Source organism: Pongo pygmaeus, chromosome 4, assembly GCF_028885625.2.
Source record: "Pongo pygmaeus isolate AG05252 chromosome 4, NHGRI_mPonPyg2-v2.0_pri, whole genome shotgun sequence".
Taxonomy (NCBI): Eukaryota; Metazoa; Chordata; class Mammalia; order Primates; family Hominidae; genus Pongo; species Pongo pygmaeus.
In genome coordinates, this window is record NC_072377.2 from 184,725,137 (window position 1) to 184,748,960 (window position 23,824).

Here is a 23,824-nt window from a genome sequence, read left to right on the forward strand (position 1 = left end):
TATGAACTTCCTTCTTCAAACTGCTTTTGCTGTATCCCATAGGTTTTGGTATATTCTTTTCATTTTATTGAAGAAATTTTAAAGTTTCCTTCCTAATTTACTCATTGACCCACTGGTTGTTTAGGAGCATGTTTGTAAATTTCCATGTATTTGTACAATTCCAAAAGTTTCTATTGTTACTGATTTCTACCTTTATTTTGTGGTCAGAAAAGATCCTTTGTATGATTTTAATTTTTAAAAAGTTCTTAAAACTAAGAAACGCCATCTCACTATATTGCCCAGGCTGGTCTCGAACTTCTGGACTCATGAGATCCTTTCTGCCTCACCTTCCCAAGTAGCTGGGACTACATGCAAGCAAAACTGTGCCTAGCTGATATCAAATCTTGTTTTGTGGCTTAACATGTGGCCAATCTTGAAGAATATTCTACTGGTGATGAAAACAATGTGTATTTTGCAGCTGTTGGATGAAATATATTGTAAATGTGTTACTTCCATTTGGTCTAAAGTGCAGTTTAAACCCAATGTTTCTTTATTTTCTGTCTAGATGATCTGTCTAATGCTAAGAGTGGGGTGTTGAATTCCCCAACTATTACTGTATTAATCTCTCTCTTTAGATCTAGTATTTTTTATATATATATGTTTTATATATCTGAGTGCTCCAGTGTTGGGTGTATATATATACTTCCAACGATTATATCCTCTTGCTGAACTGATCTCTTTATCATTATATTATGATCTTCTTTGTCTTTTTATTTTTCAATATTTTATTTTATTTTCTTATTATTTTTTCTTTTTTTGAGATGGAGTATCGCTTTGTCACCCAGGCTGGAGTGCAGTGGTGTGATCTCAACTCACTGCAGCCTCTACCTCCCAGGTTCAAGCGATTCTCTGCCTCAGACTCCCGAGTAGCTGGGATTACAGGTGTGTATCACCATGCCTGGCTGATTTTTGTATTTTTAGTAGAGACAGGGTTTCACCATGTTGGCCAGGCTGGTCTCAAACTCCTGGCCTCAAATGATCTCCTGCCTTGGCCTCCCAAAGTGCTGGGATTACAAGCGTGAGCCACCACGCCCGGCCTGTTTTATCTGATACAAGTACAGCCACTCCTGCTTAAGTCTTTATTTCCCTTTGCATGGAATATCTTTTTTTCACCCCTTCATTTTTAGCCTATATGTGCCTTTAGAAGTGAAGTGAGTTGGCCGGCCATGGTGGCTTACGCCTGTAATGCCAGCACTTTGGGAAACCAAGAGGGGCAGATCACCTGAGGTCAGGAGTTCGAGACCAGCCTGGCCAACACGGTGAAACTCCGTCTCTACTAAAAATACAAAAATTAGCCGGGCTTGGTGGTGGGCACCTGTAATCTATTTAGGAGGCTGAGGCAGGAGAGTTGTTTGAACCTGGGAGGTGGAGGTTGCAGTGAGCCAAGATTGCACCACTGCACTCCAGCCTAGGCGACAAAGCAAGATTCCGTCTCAAAAAAAAGAAAAAAGAAAAAAAAGAAGTGAAGTGAGTTTCTTGTAGGTAGCATATAATTGTGTCATGGTTTTAAGAAATTTCATTTCACTAGTTTATGTCTTTTAAGTGGTGAAATTTAATCTGCTTACATTCAAGGTTATTACTGGTAGGTGAGGACTTATTCCTATCAATTTTTAATTGCCTCTGGTTGTTTTGTATATCCTTTGTTATTTTTGTTCTCTATTGTTTATCATTAACGTTTGGTGGTTTACTGCAGTGCTAAGATTTGATTCCTTTCTCTTTCTCCTTTGTGTATCTGCTCTCTACCAGTGAGTTTCATACTCCTGCATGTTTTCCTGGTAGTGAATACTGTCTTTTCAAAATGTAAAACTCTCTCAAGATGAATAACTTTCTCAATTTTTGTCTAGGAAAGACTATTTCACCCCCATTTCTGAAGGATGGTTTTGATGGACACAGTATTCTTTCTTGGCTGGCAATTTTCTGCTTTAAGCATTTTATCATTCCATTCTCTCCTAGGCTGTAAGATTTCTCTGGAAAAATCTGTTTTTAGTCTAATAGGGATTCTCTTCTGTGACTTGATGCTGTTCTCTTGCTGTTTTGTGAACTCTTTCACTCTTGACAATTTGACGGTAATGTGACACGGGGAGGATGTTTTCAGATTTACTCTTATTTGGGAACCACTGGGCTACCTGGATCTGGTGTCCATATATCTCCGTAGACTTAGGAAGTTTTCAGATTTTATCAAATAGATTTTTAATGCCTTTCCCCTTCTCTCCTTCTGGAACACCCATAATACAAATATCTGCTTGCCTAATGTTCCAAAAGTTTTGTAGGCATTCTTCATTATTTTTCATTCTTATTTCTTTCTTTATCTCTGACTTGTTAATTTCAAATAACCTATCTTCAAGTTGAGAGATTCTTTCTTACATATGATCGAGTTTGCTGTTGAAATTCTCCACTGTATGTTTTTTCATTCATTGAGTTCTTCAGCTGCAGGATTTGATTCTTACTTCTCTTTTATTCAATTTCCTGTTCATACTGTGAACTGTTTCCCCAACTCTGTTGATTGTCTACACATGTTTTCTTGTATCTCTCTGAGTTTCCATATGATCATAATTTTGAATTCCTTTTCTGGCAATTCATTGAGTTTTTTCCCATTGGAGTGTGTTACTAGGGAATTACGTTCTTTGATGGTGTCATATTTCCTTATTTCATGTTTCTCGTGTCACTGTGTTGATGTCTGTGCATCTGGTAGAACAATCACTTCTTTCAAATTTTCTACAGTGGCTCTCCTGGATAAAGATTTTCGCCTACAGTCTAATCTTAGTGTGCCAGTTGGGAAGGGTGTGGTGACTGTTTCTGGATAGGTGCAGTGGTACAGTCTCTGTGCAGTTTCAGCTGAATTCAACATCAGCAATAACCATGGGTGCCTCAGTGGTATAGGCTGTGGATGTTTGCGGCAGTGGTGTAGGCTGTTATCCTTTCAAAGGCCTTTGGGGACCTACTATTCTTGCTTTCCCCACAATGAGGAGACTTAGCCAAAGTGATCCCTCTTGGTGTGAGGTCTGATGTTACCCACAAGCAGCTACAGCAGCACTGGATTCCAGGAGCAGGTGCTCAGAATGACTATGGGACCATGTCCTAGGCTCAGAGTCTCACAAATGTATTTGTGGCACCTGTGGCAAAGTAGGATATGTTACCCACATGGTCAGGATCTGTAACTGTCAGGTACCCACTAGTAGCTTGGACCTAAGAGTCTACATTATAGCTGTGATTCTATCCCTGGGAGTTAGGGCATAACACTGGCCTGACTGGGTAGAAGGGGCATTCTGGAAGTTTGGGTCAAGGGTCTGGCTGCAATTCAGGAACATGAGTCAGCAGGGCTCAGTGGCAACTTAGGTCCCATGGAATGAAGCACCATACAGTATTGACTATAGACCCTGGGATGGCAGGGGTCAGCAGTATCTTAGATCTGTGAAGTCCGGTGCAATGACAGCAAGTATCCTAGCTTAGGGGAGCAGAGCTGTTGTGTGGACCCAGCATGGGAGGGGAGGATAGCACAGTGATAATTCCACTCTCCAAGAGGAAGGTTATCTAAGCAGCTGAGCTTCCTGAAGACTAGTACAGGTTCAAGCAAGCAGGGTACTAGAGTTCTGTGGCCTGTAAGGGCAAGGTGTCTCAGCTCAGTCACTGCTCTATTTCTCTGGGACATGGTGTACTATACCAGCTCATCCCTGGCAAGCACAACTGCTCAGTTTGGCCAAGGCACCAATTCCCCAAAGGATAATGTGCTGCTTCAGCTCAGGCCCAGGGAGCATACTCTTTTGGGTGGGCCAGGCGCCATTTCCCTGCGATGCTGGGAGCTGCTTCAGCTTAGGTACTAGGATGTGTGATCACTCTGGATGGCCAATGCACCACTTCCTGGGATGTGTGGCGCTGCTTCACCTGAGGCACTGGGGAGGCATGATTGCTCTGAGTGTTCAAGGTACTGTTTTCCCAAAAGGCAGGATACTGCTTCAGCTCCAGTCCAAAGCAGCGGGGGGAAGAACAGGTGAAGCAGCTCCATCTCTGCTTGGCCCCCCAAGGAACAGAGCCAACAGTTGCTCCCAGCTCAGCTTGGAGATATGGGGCCACTGTGCTGGGGTGGTTTGGTGGCAGCTTAGCCTTAGGGACAAAGGGGAGCCATGACTACTCGACCCTGGAGCAAGACACACTTCAGTCACAGTTCCAATTCCAAGATGGTATAGCACAGCAGCTGTGTGGGCGGCAAGGGTTGGGGCACAGTGTCAGCTCCTTCTCTGTGGGGTGCATAGCCAGGTGGACTCAGCTGGGCTTAGTGCCTGTGAGGACCAGTGGGAACCCTGGTGGTGAGGTCTGTAGGTATCCACAGTGTTGAAGGGGCTGCTGGGATCCTCTCACTTACCTCCTCACCACAGTGAGCTCTTCCTGGTTCCCAGCTGATCCTGGTTAGAGGATGGGACAGTGGAGGCCCAGCGTTTCCTTCCCATCTCTATGTGGCTATCTCAAACGTCTGCGCTCTCCAGAGCTTCTGTCATTCCTCGGATGCACCCCTGTACTCTCTCTCTGTTATTTTCATTAAGTTGTTTATTTATTGTTCAGGCTTTTTTTGCAAGGAGGACAAGTTCTAAGGATTTCTAATGGGTCATTTTCCTAAGGTAACTCAGATCTGGGTTATTATTATTAAGGAATTTGAGGAGATTTTACAAGATTCTCACTGCTTCCATTTTGTTCAGATCAGAATTCTACCAAAGAGTTCTGAACAGAAAAGTTCCTGATGCTATTTGAGGCTTGGAGAATTAAAATCTTGCCTCCACAGGATGTCCAGGTAGGGTCTCTAATATTTCAGAGACAAGAAGGGCCTGAATTAGGCAAGTAGCAGTAGGTAAAGAAAGAAGAGCACAAAGTCAAGAAAGATTTAGCAGGTAAAACCGATGGAACCTCGTGACTGACATGGAGGCACGAAGAGGGGGTTTGAGGAGAGGTGCCCCAGACTTCTGGCTCAGTGACGAGCCGTCTGAGAGTGCCTGCCATCACACTGCATTATGGAATAGCCAAAAGCAGAGAGCAGGTGCTGGTGGCAGCAGTTCAGTCTTCAGCAAGCTGACGTGAATGCATGTAGGTTAGCTAATCAGAGACCTACAAATATTTAGATAGATCATATTTTCCACCTCTGAACTTTGAACACCTCTTATAGCAAAAGGACAAAATCTCTCTTCTTTGTGTTAGGTATTAATGTCAATACCTTCACTGTAATTTTTCTTTGGACTTGGCTTCAGTATTACTACCTTCTTCTGAATTATCCTTTGAGTTTTTAATCAGTCCTTTAACATTTCCCATCACTTTGTGACAGGTAAACCTGTGACAGGTATAAGTGTCTACATATGTGTGTATAATTTGATCTCTTCCTGGAATCTGTCTAAAAGCCACTATTTTTTAAAAATTTTCATTCTAAGTCTATTTGCATCCTGCTAACTCTCAAGTACCTAAGATGAGGTACAAAATTCTTCCATGAAGATCACTTTTTATTAAGGTCTCCTACCTTCACCTAAACACCATGCCATTAAGTCACCATTTTTCAAGGTGTGGTTCCTGGGGCAGATGCATTAAATCTACCTTGAATGCTTAGTAATATCTAATAATAAAATCTATACTAACTAAGGTTTATTCGGTACATACCATGTGCTAGGTACTGTTCTAAGCCCTTCACAAGTACTGACTCATGTTATCGTCACAATCATTTTATGAGAAAAGAACTATAATATCCCATTTTACAGAAGAGGAGATTGAGGCAGAGATTAAATAATTTGCCCACATCAAAGGCTGGTAAGTAGGCCCTATCCAGACTTGCTGAATTAAAGGGAGGAATGATCTTGGAAATTTGCAATTTTAAAAAGTGCTCCAGCCCCCAAAAGGAGCTCTCACATGATTCTTTTGTATACTAAAGTTTGAGACTCACTAAACGAAGTACAAACTCTGGTTTCAAAGCATTTTCCCGTAATACGCTACCCACTCACTGATATTCTCCGTACTTCACACTGTGCCCCATTCCTTTAATAATAAAACTCCTCAAATTTACACCTCATCACACACAGAATGTTAGAAATGACAACACCACAGAAAGGCACCATTTTACAAAGGAGAAAAACCAAGCCCCAGAAAGAGGTGAGGAGATCTGTCTGAAGTTACTAAAAGTATTCGGACTAGGACCATAGATCTCCTTTCTACTCCAGTTCTTCCTCCACTATAAAATGCTGAAAAGACTTTCTATAGTATACAGCTTGAGGGGTTTGTTAGGGGCCAGATTATCTTATCTCATCTAGTCAAAGCTACAACAATAAACACTATTCTATATTTGAAAGCAAAGTGACGAAATGTTTGAATTGGCAGAAAACAAGTTAAAACAATTCTTACGGCTTAATCTAATAGGAATAGTTGGTTCAAAGCCAGATGGTTCAGAGCATATTGAGGATAGGTCACTTTGATGAAATTCATCTCAGTTTTCACCATTCGGCAATCAGAACTCTCTCACAGAATTAGAGTAAGTCTGTATGTGCACAGAGTAGGGTTTTCTTCTTGTAAACACTGGTGAAATCTAGGTATAGAATCTTTCCCCAATGCAAAGTGCCTTGTAGTCTGCACCCTCCTTCATTCATTCACCACCATTTTTTTCCTCCAAAGAAGCCTCTGTTAACTCTTTTCCAAGACACCATCTGCCTGTGCCCAGATCACTCCTCTCCTCTCTACATAACCTTATTTTATTAATATCATCTTCCTTTGCTCTTTAATATTTCCTCCTTTCATAGCTCCTTCTCCCTAAGTCTCTCGCACCAGAAAAGAATTGTATATCACTCCACTGCTAAAAAACCGTACTGATGGCTGGGCGTGGTGGCTCGTGCCTGTAATCCCAGTACTTTGGGAGACCGAGGTGAGTGGATCACCTGTGGTCAGGAGTTTGAAACCAGCCTGGCCAACATGGCAAAACCCCGTCTCTACTAAAAATACAAAAATTAGTCGGGCATGGTGGTGGGCATCTGTAATTCCAGCTACTCGGGAGGCTGAGGCAGGAGAATGGTCTGAACCTGGGAGGCGGAGGTTGCAGTTAGCTGTTATCGAGCCATTGTACTCCAGCCTGGGCGACAGAACAAGACTCTATCTCAGGAAAAAAGAAAAACAAACAAAAAACACCGTATTGATTATAGAATAAAGCCTAACTTTCTTATGTGATTCATGCCCTTCATAGTCTAGTGACAATTTATTCATCTAATATCAGTGCAACAGTCACAAGTCTCCTGCCCACTATTCCTGATGTTCCAGTCATTCAACTCTTTCGTCTCTCTGTGGAAAATGATCCATTTGCCTGACTCTCCATCTCCATCTGATGAAGTCTTATTCGTCCTTTAAAATTCAGCTCCAAGGTCACAACCTACCTTCTCTGTGAAGGGTCCTTGACTCACTGAGAGTAATATCACTCTGCCCCCAAAGAATAACTCTCATACCACACAGTATTTTGACTGCATCTGTCATTGCAACAGAAGGTAAGCTCATTCTTGAATTCACTGAAATATTTACTGAGGCAGTGTGATGTGCCAGGCCCCATTCTGAACCCCAAGGATATAGAAATGAATTATCTTGCAAACACTATGATCTTAAGAGCATATTTTGTGCTTTAAAAAAAATCAGATCTTAAGCCCCTGATGTGTAATATTTAGAAGGTATATAATACAGTCTCTGTATACGAAAAGTGTTACTTATTTACAAAATGGCAGGACATGAAAAAGAAGGTATCAGAGTATTTGCAGTATTTTTTAAAAACTGGTAAGATAATAACTTCTCAGCTCAAACATCTATTTCCCCTTTCCAGTTCTTCTGGAATTGTTAATCCTTAAGAGACATAATGAACAAAATTCACTCTGCCATCCAAAATGACAAAAGAAGTCTGTTTTGGGGCCATATAATCCTTTTCTGTGGGACAAATCTTGGCAGTATATACAATACTTCCTCTCTCCCAATGTGGAAGAAAAAAAAAAAAACCTTTTGAACCCACCAGTTTTCAAAGATTAACTGTACTCATGCAGTTTTAGCCTTTCTCTGACACAGGAATGTTGCATGTATTTCCACACTCTGACAGGCAAATGCATTCACCAATTAGCTACTGACCTTTCATGATGAAAATGGGCAATAAGAGTGTATTTCATTTCAGCAACCCTGAGATACTTATAAAGTCAAAGAATATTATATACACATGTTATGGCAAGAAGCTTTTACAAATTTTAAATACCTTAAAAAGCATATATGCATTTTCACTGGAAGTTTTAAGAACATTCTCAATATTCAGGAGTCCATTAAGTGTAGAATATTTTACATCTGCCCCATTCCTAAACAGTAAAATGAAAATTTCATTGTTCTGCTTTAGAAATCAAATTTGACCACTTTGAAATTAAAGGCGCAATATCAACCATGTAACTGTTAAACGTTTTACATTTTTCAGAAAATCCTTAAGCATTTATTCAAAATAAAGGTAACAAACATCTACCCTTTTGTGTAAAATAACTATCACTGACTTAATTCGACAGCGACATTTAAGTTCACCATCAGTGGTAATTTGAACTATCTACACCTATAGACAGTAATTAGATGATTCTGACAGTTTTCCAGGAAGAGCAAACCACAGACGCTTAGCCATGAACTGAAAAGCCAAAGCATCAGATTCTTATATCACATGCAAAATGTTCTCAGCTGTGAGCATTTTACTACGCTTAGAAAGTTATTTACAATATATGGATCTCTTTGGTAGCATGTTCTACAGGAAGAACTGCTTCATGATAACAGTTTGTGGGGGCCGGGTGTGGAGTTTCATGCCTGTCATTCCAGCACTTTGAGAGGCTGAGGCAGGAGGATCACATGAGGTCAGGAGTTTGAGACCAGCCTGGCCAACATGGTGAAATCCCATCTCTACTAAAAATACAAAAATTAGCCAGGCATGGTGACACACACCTTTAGTCCCAGCTACACGGGAGGCTGAGGCAGGAGAATTGCTTAAGCCGAGGAGGCAGAGGTTGCAGTGAGCCAAGATCGCGCCACTGCACTCCAGCCTGGGTGACAGAGTGAGACCCGGTCTCAAAAAAACAAAAACAAAAACAGTTTGTGGGAGAAAATCATAGTCTGTCCTTAAACTCACTGGTTTTCCTTTGCTAATATTATGGCTTCTCTTTTAAAATAGCCAAAGGTTTCAACCAGTCTAGCTGCTGCCACCTTCTTATTAAACTTTAATAAGCTAAGCTTTTTAAGCCACATAAAAATTTCATCAAGCATTTGTCAACCTTAGGGAAAACGGAAGGAAGAAAAAAGGTCAGAACATCACTTTCCACCACAGTAGCATCTGGAGAGACGCTTTGGAAGGATCCTGTATGCAGTCAGCCGCAAAATAAATGCTAGGAAACAAGCTCGCTGTTTGTGGCCTGCACCAGATGGTGATTACGTTTACTCCTTCATCAGCCCCGGCCCCACACTGGGTGCTAATTAAAGCACTATCTTCCAATAGCAGGCTCCTGGGACAAGTGTGAGCCTTTGTTCCAACGTCCTCAGGGTGTGCTACATGCAGTCCACTACCACAGGCTTGCTTGTCAAGAACACCACTCCAGAGCAGCTCCTTATCATTTTACTTTCAGTGTTTCGTATGTCAACATATTTTAAAAACAAATCTTTGAGTTTTTTTTTTTTAAACAGGTATATTACATGTTATAGGAGCGAAAAGGAGGTGGTCCGTCTGGGGCCCTCAAGACATGAGAAACGGGTGGTGGGTTCCAAGCTTCCTTACTTCCCCCATAGATCCCCGACAATGTGCTGCAGAAGCCTCCAACCTGGAACGGCCAACAGGACCAGAGCACCCCCACCACCCAGCCCCAGAAAAAGCCAAGAAAAGCCCAACTCCCCTAGCCAGAGCACCAGGAGAAGGATGGCCTAACATCAGAAAACACTTGCGGTAATATTCATTCTACTCCAGCCAGGCGCCAAGCGGAAAATCACAATCCTCGTCCCACCCTGGTCTCACAGGGCCCAGTGGCAACAGGCTCTCCCAGCCCGGCTCCTCAGGAAGAAAAGCTGTGCACACCCAGAGAACATGCCACCCAACAGCAGAATACTTTTTCTAAGCACCAATGAAACAGTGACTAAGACAAACCACATCCTAGATCATAAAACAAACCTCAAGAAACAGAAGAGAACTGAAATCATAGAGTATTTCTCTGAGCATAATGGAATCAAACTAGAAATCAGTAACATTAAGATAATGGTAAAATCTTGGCAGGACACGGTGGCTCATGTCTGTAATCCCAGCACTTTGGGAGGCTGAGGTGCACGGATCGCTTGAGGTCAGGAGTTCAAGACCAGCCTGGGCAACACAGTGAAACCTCATCTCTACCAAAAAATACAAGTTAGCCAGACACGGTGGCATGCGCCTGTAATCCCAGCTACTCGGGAGGCAGAGGTAAGAGAATCACTTGAACCCGGGAGGTGGAGGTTGCAGTGAGCTGAGATCGTATCGCTGCACTCCAGCCTGGGTGACAGAGTAAGACCCTCTCTCAAAAAAAAAGTAAAATATCTAAACTACTGGAAATTCAATAATATACTTCCCAGTAATATATGTGTAAAAGAAGAGGTCTCAAAAGAAAAAAATACATAGGACTGAATGAAAATGAAAATACAGCATATCAAAATATGTGAGGCACAGCCTTAAAGAAGTGCTGAGAGAGAAATTTATAGCACTTAATTCTTACATTAGAAAACAGGAAAGGCTTCAAATAAACTAATCACAGACTTAAATGTAAAACATAATATAAAACTTCCAGGAAAAATAGTAGAAAATCTTTGGGATATCTAGGGATAAGTAAAGAATTTTTAGACTTGACATCAAAAGCACAATTCATAAAAGAAAAAATTAATAAACTTCATAAAAATTAGAAATTTTTGCTTTTCAAAGACCTTGTTAAGAGGTTGAACAAAACAAAATACAGACTGGGAGATAATCTCTGCAAGCCACATATCTGACGAAGGATTTGTATCTGGAATACACAAAAAGCTCTCAAAATTCAACAGTGAAAAACAATCTAGGTAGAAAATGGGCAAAAGACATGAATGGATATTTCACTGAAGAGGATATACGGATGGCAAACAAGCACGTAAAAAATGTCTAATTAGAGAAATGCAAACTAAAACCACAAGAGATGTTACTACACAACTCGACAATCACAAGAGATGAAAACACCAAGTGCTGCCGAGGGTGTGGAGGAACTGAATCAGTCATACATTTCTAGTGGGAATGAAAAATGGTACAGCCACTTTGCAAAATGAGTCTAACAGTTTCCTACAGAACTAAATATGTACTTATCATAATAGCCCAAAAACTTCACTCTTGGAATTTACACTGTACTCAGAAATTACACATTTATCCCAGGGAAATGAAAACTCATGTTTACACCAAAACCTGTATGTGATTGTTCACAGCTGCTTTATTTGTAACAGCCAAAATCTGAAAACATCCCAGATATCCTTCAATGAGTGAGCAATTAAACAAAAGGTGGTATATCCAAACCATGGGATACTGTTCGACCATAAAAAGGAATAAATGACTGATACACATAACAACTTGAAAGTATCTCGGCCGGGCGCAGTGGCTCACACCTGTAATCCCAGCACTTTGGGAGGCCGAGGTGGGAGGATCACAAGGTCAGGAGATCGAGACCATCCTGGCTAACACGGTGAAACCCCATCTCTACTAAAAATACAAAAAATTAGCCAGGCATGGTGGTGGGCGCCTGTAGTCCCAGCTACTTGGGAGGCTGAGGCAGGAGAATGGTGTGAACCCGGGAGGCAGAGCTTGCAGTGAGCTGAGATTGGGCCGCTGCACTCCAGCCTCTGCGATAGAGTGAGACTTCGTCTCAAAAAAAAAAAAAAAGTATCTCAAGGTAATTATGCTGAGTGAAGAAGTGAAGAATTCCAAACTCTAGAGGTTACATACTATATGATTCCACCTATATAACTTTTTTTTCTTTATTTTTTTGAAACAGAGTCTTACTCTGTCACCCAGGCTGGAGTGCAGTGGCATGATGGCTCACGGCAGCCTCTGCCTCCCAGGTTCAAGCAATTCTCGTGCTTCAGCTTCCTGAATGGATGGGACTACAGGCGCATGGCACCATGACCAGCTACGTTTTTGTATTTTTAGTAGAGATGGGGTGTGCCATGTTGGCCAGGCTGGTCTTGAACTCCTGACTTCAAGTGGTCCACCTGCCTCGGCTTCCCAAAGTGCCGGGATTACAGGTGTGAGCCAGTGCGCCCGGCCCATGATTCCACTTATTTAACATTCTTGAAATGACAAAACTATAGAGATGAGAAACAGATCCCTGGTAGATTAGGGAAGGGGGAGGGAGGGAGGTGGCTGTGGTTATAAAAGAGTAGCACCAGGGATCCTTGTGATGGAAGCAGTCTGTATCCTGACCGTGATATTGGTCACGTGAATCTACACATGCGATAGAACTACACAGACTAGAGACAGACACACACATACACAAATAAGTACAAATTAAACCGGAGAGGTGGGGAGATTTCAGTGTATTCAGGAAGATCAGTGGATTGTATCCATGCCAATTTCCAGGTTATGATACTGACTACAGTTATACAAGGTGGTGTTACCACACGGAGGAATGAGTGAGGGGATAAGAGACCTCTTTGTATTTGTATTATCTCTTACACATGCAAGCAAATCTACATTTTCCCAAAACGCATATAACCTGAAACTGATCATGAAGGAACACAAGACATCGGATAAACTCAAATACAAAATAATTGATCTGTACTCTTCAGAAACGTCAATGTCATAAAACCAAGTAAGAAGAGAAAACTGAATGCAAAATCCGATGAGCTCCAATCAATCCAGGACTTTCTCTGCTATAAAGGTCATTATTGAGCCAGTTTTACAAAACCCAAAAAAGGTCTATCAATCAGATAATGTATTATATCAATGTTAATTTATTGATTTTGATAACCACACTATGGTTATGTAAGAGAATGTTCTTGTTTTTATAAAATATATTACAAAGTATTTAAGGGTAACATGGGATCATATCTCAAATAGTTTTGTTAAGGTATATATACAAAGGCTGAGGGTGGTGCTCACACCCATAATCCCAACACTTCGGGAGGCCAAGGTGGGCGGATCGTTTGAGCCCAAGAGTTTGAGACCAGCCTGGGCAACACTGCAAGACCTGGCCTGTGCAAAAAAATTAAAAAATTAGCCAGGCATGGTGGTGCATACCTTTAGTCCTAGCTACTCAGAAGGTTGAGGCCAGAGGATCGCTTCAGCCCAGGAGTTGGAAGCTGCAGTGAGCCATGACTGCCACCACACTCCAGCCTGGGCGACACGGCAAGACCCTGTCTCTTAAAAAAAAAAAAAAAAAAAGTTTTTTAAATGAAAAAAGTATAGTTACATAGAAAAGGAAATATAGTAAAACATTAACAGCTGCAGAATCTGAGTGAAGGGAATACTTGCCACTTATCTTACAAATTTTTTGTTAAATCTAAAATTACAAATATAAAAATTATCAAAATTAAAAAAATTAAAAGTGCACAGGGAGAGCCTGGCACATAAAGCTTCAATAAACTACAGTTAGTGTTTGGGATTTTATATCTACTTTCAGATGAAGAAAGAAGTTGAGATGCTAAATAAACTCCAACAGGGATGAGGGATCATGGTAAACTGGTGGTGCAGGAGGGATTTGAGCTGAGACCTGTTCCATGCCAAAGTCTGTGCTTCTTCCGCTAGAAAGAGGAAGGATAAAAATCCCAATGCCCCCGTCCCCATGGGAATTTGAATGTACTGTGTTAGAAGACAGCATTATACAAAAATTGGCTTCAAATCAGTCTCCAAGCAAGTCACTTCTTAGTTTTCTACATGAAAAGTCTAGGAGAGGAACCTAACACCTGGAACCTGGCCCCTAGGGTGGGTATTCTGTCCACAGCACATCAATCAAACTCAGTTACCAACTGAGGGCCACCATCTCCAGGCCCTCACACCAGGGAAGCACACTGCTTTTCCTAGGTTTATTCACTCAACCCAAATTCCCTGAGCACCTCAGATGTGCTGTCAGTGGAACTCCTAGGATGACTACGTAGACAGACATTTTCTATTGGTCTTCCCCCACTCACGCTTACCCCATGTCTGAGCTTAGGTGACAGAGGTTTTTCACTGATTTCATTTTCTGAAGAGATAATACTTTCCCAGTTCAAAATTCACATGGGAAAGAATTTCACATAGGAAGGGGAAGAGTGAAGTCTCCCTAACCCCCCTCCCAGTTCCCATTTCCAGAAACATCCAAAGTTACTAGTTTAAAAATGCAACTTTGTGATATTTCTGAAAATTAACAGAATTATCTAGATAATACTATGATATCAAGCTATCTACCTGACTAGAATATTCTAGGTGATCACAATAAATTTAGTACCCTTTAGGTTATTTTAAATATCCCTTAAATACTCGTGTAGATGTTTTCAACATATTAAAATGACTGAGTGAGGGTAACAACATTTTTTAAAAGAAAAAACACGTTAGTAAGAGGCATGGTCACGACAGATGTCTGTGAACTCTGGCTGGTACAAACCGATCACTGTTGAGTACTGAGCTCACCTGGTTCCTGTCGCGTGCATTTGTGTACCTGATCTTCTGAATGAAGTAGAATATGAGCCATGCTGAAGAAATAATCATCAAAACAATAAAGGATATTGACACGAAGACTAGAGAGCCACGGCTGAAGTTCTTCGGTGGCATTCGAGTTCCAACAGCTATTGTCATTTGTACAGAGATGTTTTTCTCCAGATAACTCAAAATATCCTTACCCCTCAATTCCGTTATCATGACAGCAATAATATCTCCAGTGCCTGTAATATAAAATAAATATATCACCCAAGTGACACTTGAAACTCACAGAAACATCAAACGCATCAACACGCTACTTAGGTAACTACTGTCATGTTTGGTAATGGAGAGGGTATGCAAACTCCACTTCTCAACTGAAATGAAGATGCAGCCGGGTATGCTGGCACCAAGTAGGAACATGTAATTTGTTGTGTGGTACTTAAGACTTAAACAGACATAAGGCATAGAACGATTGCAGTGTTAAGAAACATATTAACTTGTCTGACAACTACATTTAAAAAAAAAAGATTATTAAACCAGCCAGATGTGACAACAGACAGCAACATAACATTATACTGCAAAAGAGAAGTGTATCAACATCATGGTAGATTTACACTGTAAAACCTTTTCTATTTTAAAATGATCTTCAGAAAGTCTTAATTCCTTAAGAAATGGAGTAAAGTGCTGTTTTTATAGCATAAATTGGTACTTCTTGCACTAATCTAGGAACATTCATGGAGCACCCACTGTCTGTAGAACTAGTGCCAGGAACAAAAACAAGTACAGGATACCAAGCTTTCTAATCTCACTGAGACAAGGGACACACAGCTGGCAACAGAGCTACAAAGTGCCAAATGGTGCTAACTTTTATTAGTGACATCTGAAACTAACTTGGGTCTTATGTCCAGACTTGAGTGGAGTTGAGGCTCCTTGCTAGTTTACCCCAGAACTCTTCTGAAAATCAAACGTTCCACAGACAGGTCCAGGCTTCAACATTCTGGACTAGTTTGGCATCTAAATATCTCCAGCCTCTAACAGTTGTCCAGAGGTCTGCCCACAGTCACAGGCTATGCAAGTTAGTTACGAGGACAGTCTGAAGTTGCCTTATAGTTACCTAGACCTTTCCCCTACATAATTTCCAGAAGTAGTAACATTAAAGGAATTGAATACCTCTTCCTATGGACAGCAGGAAACTGCTATCCCTTTCCTCCTCCACAAAGGAAATAACTTCCCACTGTCTTTTAAGGAAACAGAGAAACTTCTATCAATCTATCAGCAATTGTCCTTTCATAAGCTGAAGCTGCCGGTGGCAACATGTAGTTTCTACATTTGCCTTCTCCAGAGAGCCCCTGAGAGAGACTAGAGGTCATTAGAAGGGAAATAAATATTTTATTTTGGGAAAGAGAAAATTATAATCACTTATTTGAATTTGAATAAGGTTTGTACATATCAATGTAAACCAACAAAACAATCAAGCAGAAGTCCCCAAAACTTGTCCTTTTCAATCCTTCTTCAATGAATAACACATTGAAATATTTGGTTTTACATGTTTCATTTACCGTATTTAGCTAAAAAAACCATCTTTGTGTTACATGCACTCACAAAAGACTACACGCAACTGAAAAGAAATTCAACAGGGCTGGGCGTGGTAGCTCATGCCTATAATCCCAGCACTTTGGGAGGCCAGGGCAGGTGGACTGCTTGAGCTCAGGAGTCCAAGAACAGCCTGGGCAACATGGTGAAACCCTGTCTCTCACAAAAACAGGAAAATTAGCCAGGCATGGTGGCACGTGTCTGTGGTCCCAGATACTCAGGAGGCTGAGGTGGGAGGATCACTGGAGTCCAGGAAGTTGAGGCTGCAGTGAGCTGAGATCATGCCACTGCACGCCAGCCTGGGTGACAAAGCAAGAGCCTCAAAAAAAAGAAGAGAAATACAACAGTAAAAGGAGTTTTATGGAAAATGTAACCCAATGGAACATATACCTTTTTACTACCTTACTCAAAATTGTTATAGCTACTTTATTAGAATAGCAGTTTATCAGAATACCGATTAAAAATCCACAAAAAAACTATAAAATTAAAGCAAGCAATAAACATCTAATTAATATCTAATTACCTTTCTAAAATAAGAGTTGTGATCAGTAAGTTAGAGACAATCACAAAATAATGCTAAACCACTTTAAATTTCCCTTTAGAAATCTCTTAAAATGTTGTTCAACGGCCCATAATCTGTGGTATAAGATACCAAGTATGGCTATAAAGTAACTGAGACGGATCCCACAAACGACATATGACAATCAGTCTCATTGCTTTATAATCACACCAGATACAAACGGTTTTAGAAATCAGTTGAGGCTCCCTCTTGAAGACTCAAGCTGGAAAAGGAGTAGGGAAAGCTGAACAGGTAGCCAAGGAAACCAATCCATGTAGCTCTATTCAAAGAACACTACATAAGAACACCAACTAATTTCAACGGGAAAGCTGTTTGGGAAAAGAAGTGTATAATTATTTCAACCATCCATTCAACAATATTTATTGAGCACATACTATGATCAGGCTCCTTTCACCTCTTAAAGAGAGTAGAAAATTACCTGCTCTTGATGCAAAAATCCACACGCCCTCAGGAGCAAAGGGGAGCCTTTCGGACTAGGGAGAGAAGCCGCTCGCGGTGACGTCATTACACCAGCACAGAGAAGAGCCAGGCAGAGGAGCCCGACCCTGCCGATCGGGCAGGAGGACAGCAGAACGAAAGCCCGCCACCAACTTGCAAAGGACTGGAGTTTTAGGTCTTAAATCTTGTACAGAATCTGGCGAAAGTTATATAGGAGTCCCCTCCTAGGAGAAAGGGCCTTCTCCCCATACTCCACCCCTAAAGCCTGATAGGGCTCAAAGACCCTGACCTAAAGCTGCCTCAGACACTTGACTTTTAAAGATCTGAGGAGCTCTGGCCCAGCTTCAGGAGGGATACACACGCCAAAGGAAATGTAGGCTTCAGAATAAAGGACCAGTCAGAGTAGGCAGTGACTGATAAGAGCGAAGAATAATTAGACTGTAACGCTGTAAATATCAAAGCACATTTGGGACATGCCCCACCACTCCCACGTCCCAGGCCCTGGGCAAACACTGCTAGTAAGTCATGGTGGCCGTGCTCCCATGTACTTCCACACGTCTGGCCACCAGCACTAACTGTCAGAGATGGCAATCCAGTAAAAGCCCATCTGTGATCCCTGCTTCCAACTATTTTCTTGAGAAACTTCCCCCACTGTCATTCTTTAATGGGAACTTCTGCTTCCACTGCTTGAGTTTGGCTACTTTAATAAACAATTCTATTCTTTCCACTTTCATCCTGAGAATCTTCAAACCCACAGAGCAGTTCCAATACTGTGAGAACACTCATAGGCCTTTTATTTAGATTTGTCAACATTTTGTCCTTTCTATATTATTTATTTTTGCTGAACCAATTAAGAGTGAACTGCAAACACATGACACTGTATTCTTAAATACTTTCACGGTCCCTCCTGAGAACAAGGCTAGCTACGTGGCCACAACTCATTTACTTATCCTCAAGAAATTTAACCTGTTTTCTTTAATAGATGGTCCATTTTCAGGTATCTGTGGTGATGACTTTAATAGTTGTTTAACTTGTTTAGTTTTGTGTCCAGGATTCAATCAGGGCTGTCGGCATCACGTCTCATTAGTCTCCTTTGATCTAGAATAGTTCCTCAGTCACTTCCGGTCCACTGATCACAACACTGACCTTTTTAAAGAGTCCAATCCAGATGTTCTGACCATGCCCCTCAATCTGGATTTGATTGTTTCCTAATGATTAGATCTCCAAATTAAATATTTCTAGTAAGAATACCACAAAGTGATGGTGTGTCTCAGCTCATCACATCAGGAAGTGCAGGCCGGGTTGTACCTTTATGTTTGGTGGCAAATTTTATGACTTGGTTATTTTGGTATCTGCCAGGTTTCCTCACTGTAAATAAATGTTTTCCTCTTAATTAATAAGCAATCTGTAGGCTGATACTTCCAGATTGTGTGACTAGCCAGTTCCCCAAAAACCTTTCACTCAATGCTCTCAATATCCACTGGTGTTTGCCTGAATCTGTTACGACAATGGTATTTGTAAAATTCTAATTCCCTAATGCTGTGGTTTCTTCTACATTTTGTAAACTGATTCTATAATCAAAGGCATTAACAACATTTTCTACTTAACTTTGTTTCCCATTAAAAAAACAGAAATGCTGGGTGGGCAGTTTTTCTGGAAAAAAAAAAAGAAAAGAGCCCCCCATCCCCATCAATTCTATTTTTTAATGAGGAAAAAAAGTGGGAAAATATGGTAATACTGCTATAATCTTGACTACAAAATCAGTTTTGAGAGGCCAACAGAAGGAATCTCAGAAATAAGCTCCTTTGGGCTCTGGAATCGGAGGCTCTAGGTTCAAATCCCAGCATGGTACTTAACCTCTTTGAACTTCAGTTTCTTCTTTCAAAAAATGAGAAACTACCTGCAGGCTTCACAGCAGATGTTCAGTAACTGCTGCAGCGTCATGAGCTGTATTAGTCCGTTCTCACACTGTTACAAATAAATACCTGAGACTGGGTAATTGAGAAAGAAAAGAGGTTTAGGCTGGGCGTGGTGGTTCACACCTGTAATCTCAGCACTTTGGGAGACCAAGGCGGTGGATCACCTGAGGTCAGGAGTTCGAGACCAGCCTAGCCAATATGGCGAAACCCCATCTCTACTGAAAATACAAAAATTAGCCGGGTGTGGTGGCAGGCGCCTGTAATCCCAGCTACTCGGGAGGCTGAGGCAGGAGAATTGCTTGAACCAGGGCGGTGGAGGTTTCAGTGAGCCGAGATTGTGCCACTGCACTCCAGCCTGGGAAACAAGAGTGAGACTCCATCTCAAAAAAAAAAAAAGAAAAAAAGAAAAGAGGTTTAATTGACACACAGTTCCACATGGCTAGGGAAGCCTCAGGAAACTTACAATCATGGCGGAAGGCACCTCTTCACAGGGCAGCAGGAGAGAGAACGAGTGCAAGTTGGGGAAATGCCAGATGCTCATAAAACCATCAGATCTCATAAAACCATCAGATCTCATAAAACCATCAGATCTCGTGAGACTCACTCACTAGCCATGATTCAATTACCTCCACCTGGTCCCACCCTTGACATGTGGGGATTATAGGGATTGCAATTCAAGGTGAGATTTGGGTGGGGACACAGAGCCAAACCATATGGTGAGCTAATCCTACTTGTATTATTATTACTCACAGAAAGCAAAAGAAAACGTTGTGGGAAGAAAATCAAAAGGCCCCTACCACAGATTTTTGGATGCCCATTCTCTCTTCGCCCCCTGCCCATTGCTCAGAAAATGCCCCGGGATCTGCTGACCAACACAATCCTGCCAGCTATGAAAGAATTTGTGCTTTAGTTCAGAAAGGGAGTCTACCCAGCTGGGAAGAGTCTGAAATCTATGCCCTCACCCCCTTGGCTTCCCTCCACTCCTCCTGGGAGTAAACCTCAGGGCAAGCCCAGTGTAGCTGAGCAGCCAATAAAGGAAGATCCAGGAAGAGAACAAATGAGCTGTCTGAGGGACCAGGCTGCAAGAGGAGAGAGGTGGCTTTACCATAAGCATTTTTACTATTGGTTACTCACAGTGGCATTAGTTATTCCTATAGAACCTATTATACCTAAAGCAGAACACCATATACTTTAAGTGAAAAAGATTAAAATCACTTTGAGGCCGGGCGGGGTGGCTCACGCCCGTAATCCCAGCACTTTGGGAGGCTGAGGCAGGTGGATCATGAGGCCAGAAGATCAAAACCATCCTGATTAACACGGTGAAACCCCATCTCTACTAAAAATACAAAAAATTAGCCAGGCGTGGTGGTGGGCGCCTGTAGTCCCAGCTACTCAGGAGGCTGAGGCAGGAGAATGGCAAGAACTCACGAGGCGGAGCTTGCAGTGAGCCGAGATCACGCCACTGCACTCCAGCCTGGGCGACAGAGCGAGACTCTGTCTCAAAAAAAAAAATCACTTTGAAGTTCCAGAAGGACTGCTGCTGAGGCAACAGTTAGGTGTATTCAGGGTCAAGCTGCACATGGGGCAGAGCCCTGGCTGCCTGTGTGTCAGGGAGACTGCTGGCTCCTGATCCCAAGACTTCTCATCTCACTCCACTGACTTAATGAAAGTCCTTCTCAAATGTTCATACACAATACTTTCAGTTCTTCAAACCCAATCCTCATCTTTCTCTTCACTGATCCCTTACAGAACTCAAGGGGGAAAAACAGATACATTCTACATTCTTTTATGAAATGAATATAGCAATAATTCTGACAGATGGAGGTTGTATCAATTATAGATTTCCTGCTGAGACTTGTCAGTAGTTTTCCTAAAATATAGATCTGCTCTGTCACTCTGCTTTCAAAAGCCTTTGATGTATCCCTTCTGTCAAAAAAATAAAGTCCAAACTCTTTCACTGGACACTCAAGCACTGGGGAGCCAAATGGCCCTGAGGGTAACTGAGTCATGGAACGGTGAACACTCTCAGACCCAGTGAAACTGTTGGGCAAAGTGACTGCAATAGTGGTTCATGCAATCTGGGCAGGACGGAGAGGTGAAGCCAGGAGGGAAACTGGGAGAAAACTAAGAAAGGGTCCAGGGAACTGGAAGCTTCAACAAAACTAAATGACAGGAAGAGAGGGGAGAAAGGGAAGAGGCACTGGTCAGGGCACAGGACACAGGAGTTTGCAACTTGAGATGTAACAATTCTGGGAGATGAGGAGGCCCAGGGAGCAGCTATGGGACCAGGCTCCTGGAGAAGGGAATGACTGAAGGGCCTGTGGAAGGAATTTTAGGTTAGGTGTTCACTTTCCAGGTGGATTCTGAAGTTGCCCAGGATGGTGGCAGGACCACTGATGAACGGGGAGCAGTGACAGGCGGGGAAGCACATGACTATGGAGAGGAAGAACACGGTCTGCTGCACAAAACTGAAAGTGAAGTCTCCCCACGTGGAAGTGACTGGTTTGGACGTGCTGTACACCACCACAACATATCCCTCAGCACCCACAGATGCACAGCAATGACCAACTTGTAATTTTGCGAATGCTTGAACCTGAACCTCCTGCCATGCGGCTGCCAGGAAGCTGAATGTTTAAGCCACTGAGTGGTAGTCACTCACTGATAATTCCTGAGGACACTGGGCTACAGCTTGTCACCAAAAGCCAAGGGTCTTCTTTTCTTTCTTCCTTGAACAGGAAGTTCTTCAATCACATACAAGTAGGGCCAAGGGGCCACAGTACAGCACTTGAATGTCAGCTTTTCTTCTTATGCTATCTCTTGACTGTATGTCAAGAGAAAGAAAAGGGGGCAGGAGCAAGGACCCGCCCAGAACAGAAAGCTTTCTTCCTTCACACAGAGGCAGAAGGGGGGTGGGCACTGAAGAGGACTAGCCACCAATCAGTGGAGAGCCACAGACTCTCAGTTAAGAGTTTCCAGGTGTTGCCAACTTTCAACACAATACAGGAACTCCTACAAATCACTAATCCTCTCAACTGAGCAGTTCTATCCACAGGTCACCGGGATTTAAGTATTAGGTCTTCCTTCCTTAAAATCTTTTTTTTTTTTCTTTTGAGACGGAGTCTCACTCTGTCGCCAGGCTGGAGTGCAGCGGCACAATCTCGACTCACTGCAATCTCTGCCTCCCAGGTTCAAGTGATTCTACTGCCTCAGCCTTCCAAGTAGCTGCGATGGCAGACGCGCACCACCAAACCCGGCTAATTTTTTTGTATTTTTAGTAGAGACGGGGTTTCACCATGTTGGCCAGGATGGTCTCAATCACCTGATAGGATGGTCTTGATCACCTGACCTCGTGATCCGCCCACCTCAGCCTCCCAAAGTGCTGGGATTACAGGCGTGAGCCACTGCGCCCAGCCAAAATCTAAATTTCTAAACATCTGTTTGTGGCTCGTGGTTCTCTCCTCTGGAAAAACACCACTGAATAAACCTGTTTTTCATTTACTGATGTATAAAATACCATCAACCACAAGGTACATCATTATGTATCATGAAGAAAAAAATCTGTCAAGAAATTCTAAGATGTCACGGAATATAAGAAACATTCCCACTTTAAGTTGCGCATCCCAGAACCAATGAGAATTCTTCAAGATAACAATTCTTAAAATGTGCAAAGACAGCCTCCCTGGGTCCCCACTTCAGTCTTTTTTCCATACTAATTCTAGAGTCCCAAATCATTCACTTAAAAAAAAAAACAAAAATAATTTTTTAAAGAATCTAAAACTTACAGAAAAATTGGAAATATCATATAAAAACTTTTTTTAAAAACCTAGAACCATTCAAGACTAAGTTCCTGGCATGATGCCTCATCACCCCCGAATATTTGGTATTTTCCTACAAACAAAATTTATAAACATAATCCAACCCCCAAATAAGGAGCTTAACACTGATGTGTCACTGTCATCCAATCCCAAAGTCCATCCAAGCTTCTGCAACTTTCCCAATAACGTCCTTTACAGCAGCCCAGGTCCGAGTCACATGCTGCACTCAGTCATCATGTCATAGCCATCTCTGTCAGTCTGCAACTGTCCCTCGGTCTTTCTTGGTGTTTGTGACCTTGGCACTTTTGAAGACTACATTCGGCCCAGTTGATCTGTCAAAGGTATTTCCCTGTGGCTACATTCAGGTAGGGTGCCGCTGGCAGTAACAACACGGAGGTGAGGCTGCGCTCTTTTCAGTGTACACCACCAGGCGGCCGACAGCTTTTTTTATTTGCCATTACTGATAAAGTTCACTTTGATAATTTGGTAAAGGTGATGTCCTCCAGGCATGTGCACCGTGAAGCTCCTCTTTTCCCTTTGTAATTAGTATGTATCCTGTGGGGAGGTGCTTTGAGGCTAGGTAAATATTCCATCCTCACGAAACCTTCAGTTTACTTTTACTTTTTAAATCAGTATAGATTCATGGTTCCTATTTTATTCAATCAGTTGAAACAGCTACTTACGTTATTCATTCTGATGCTGAAATTCTAAATTATGCTTCATAAGACCCTGTGTACACAGCTTTCCTATCTTATTCTTTTCTGGACATCAGTTTTCCAGTGTCTTCACTTATGTA

General features: G+C 42.0%; 1 protein-coding gene across 1 annotated transcript in view; it reads right to left on the minus strand.

Annotated features, from left to right (window-relative positions):
* The window catches only part of RNF130 (ring finger protein 130), a 115,281-nt gene that overhangs the window by 42,149 nt on the left and 49,308 nt on the right, over window positions 1-23,824 (minus strand). Inside the window, exon 3 of the mRNA XM_054488192.2 lies at window positions 14,675-14,925. Coding sequence (XP_054344167.1) covers window positions 14,675-14,925 — 251 coding nt within the window. The remainder of the gene's footprint in view (window positions 1-14,674; window positions 14,926-23,824) is intronic.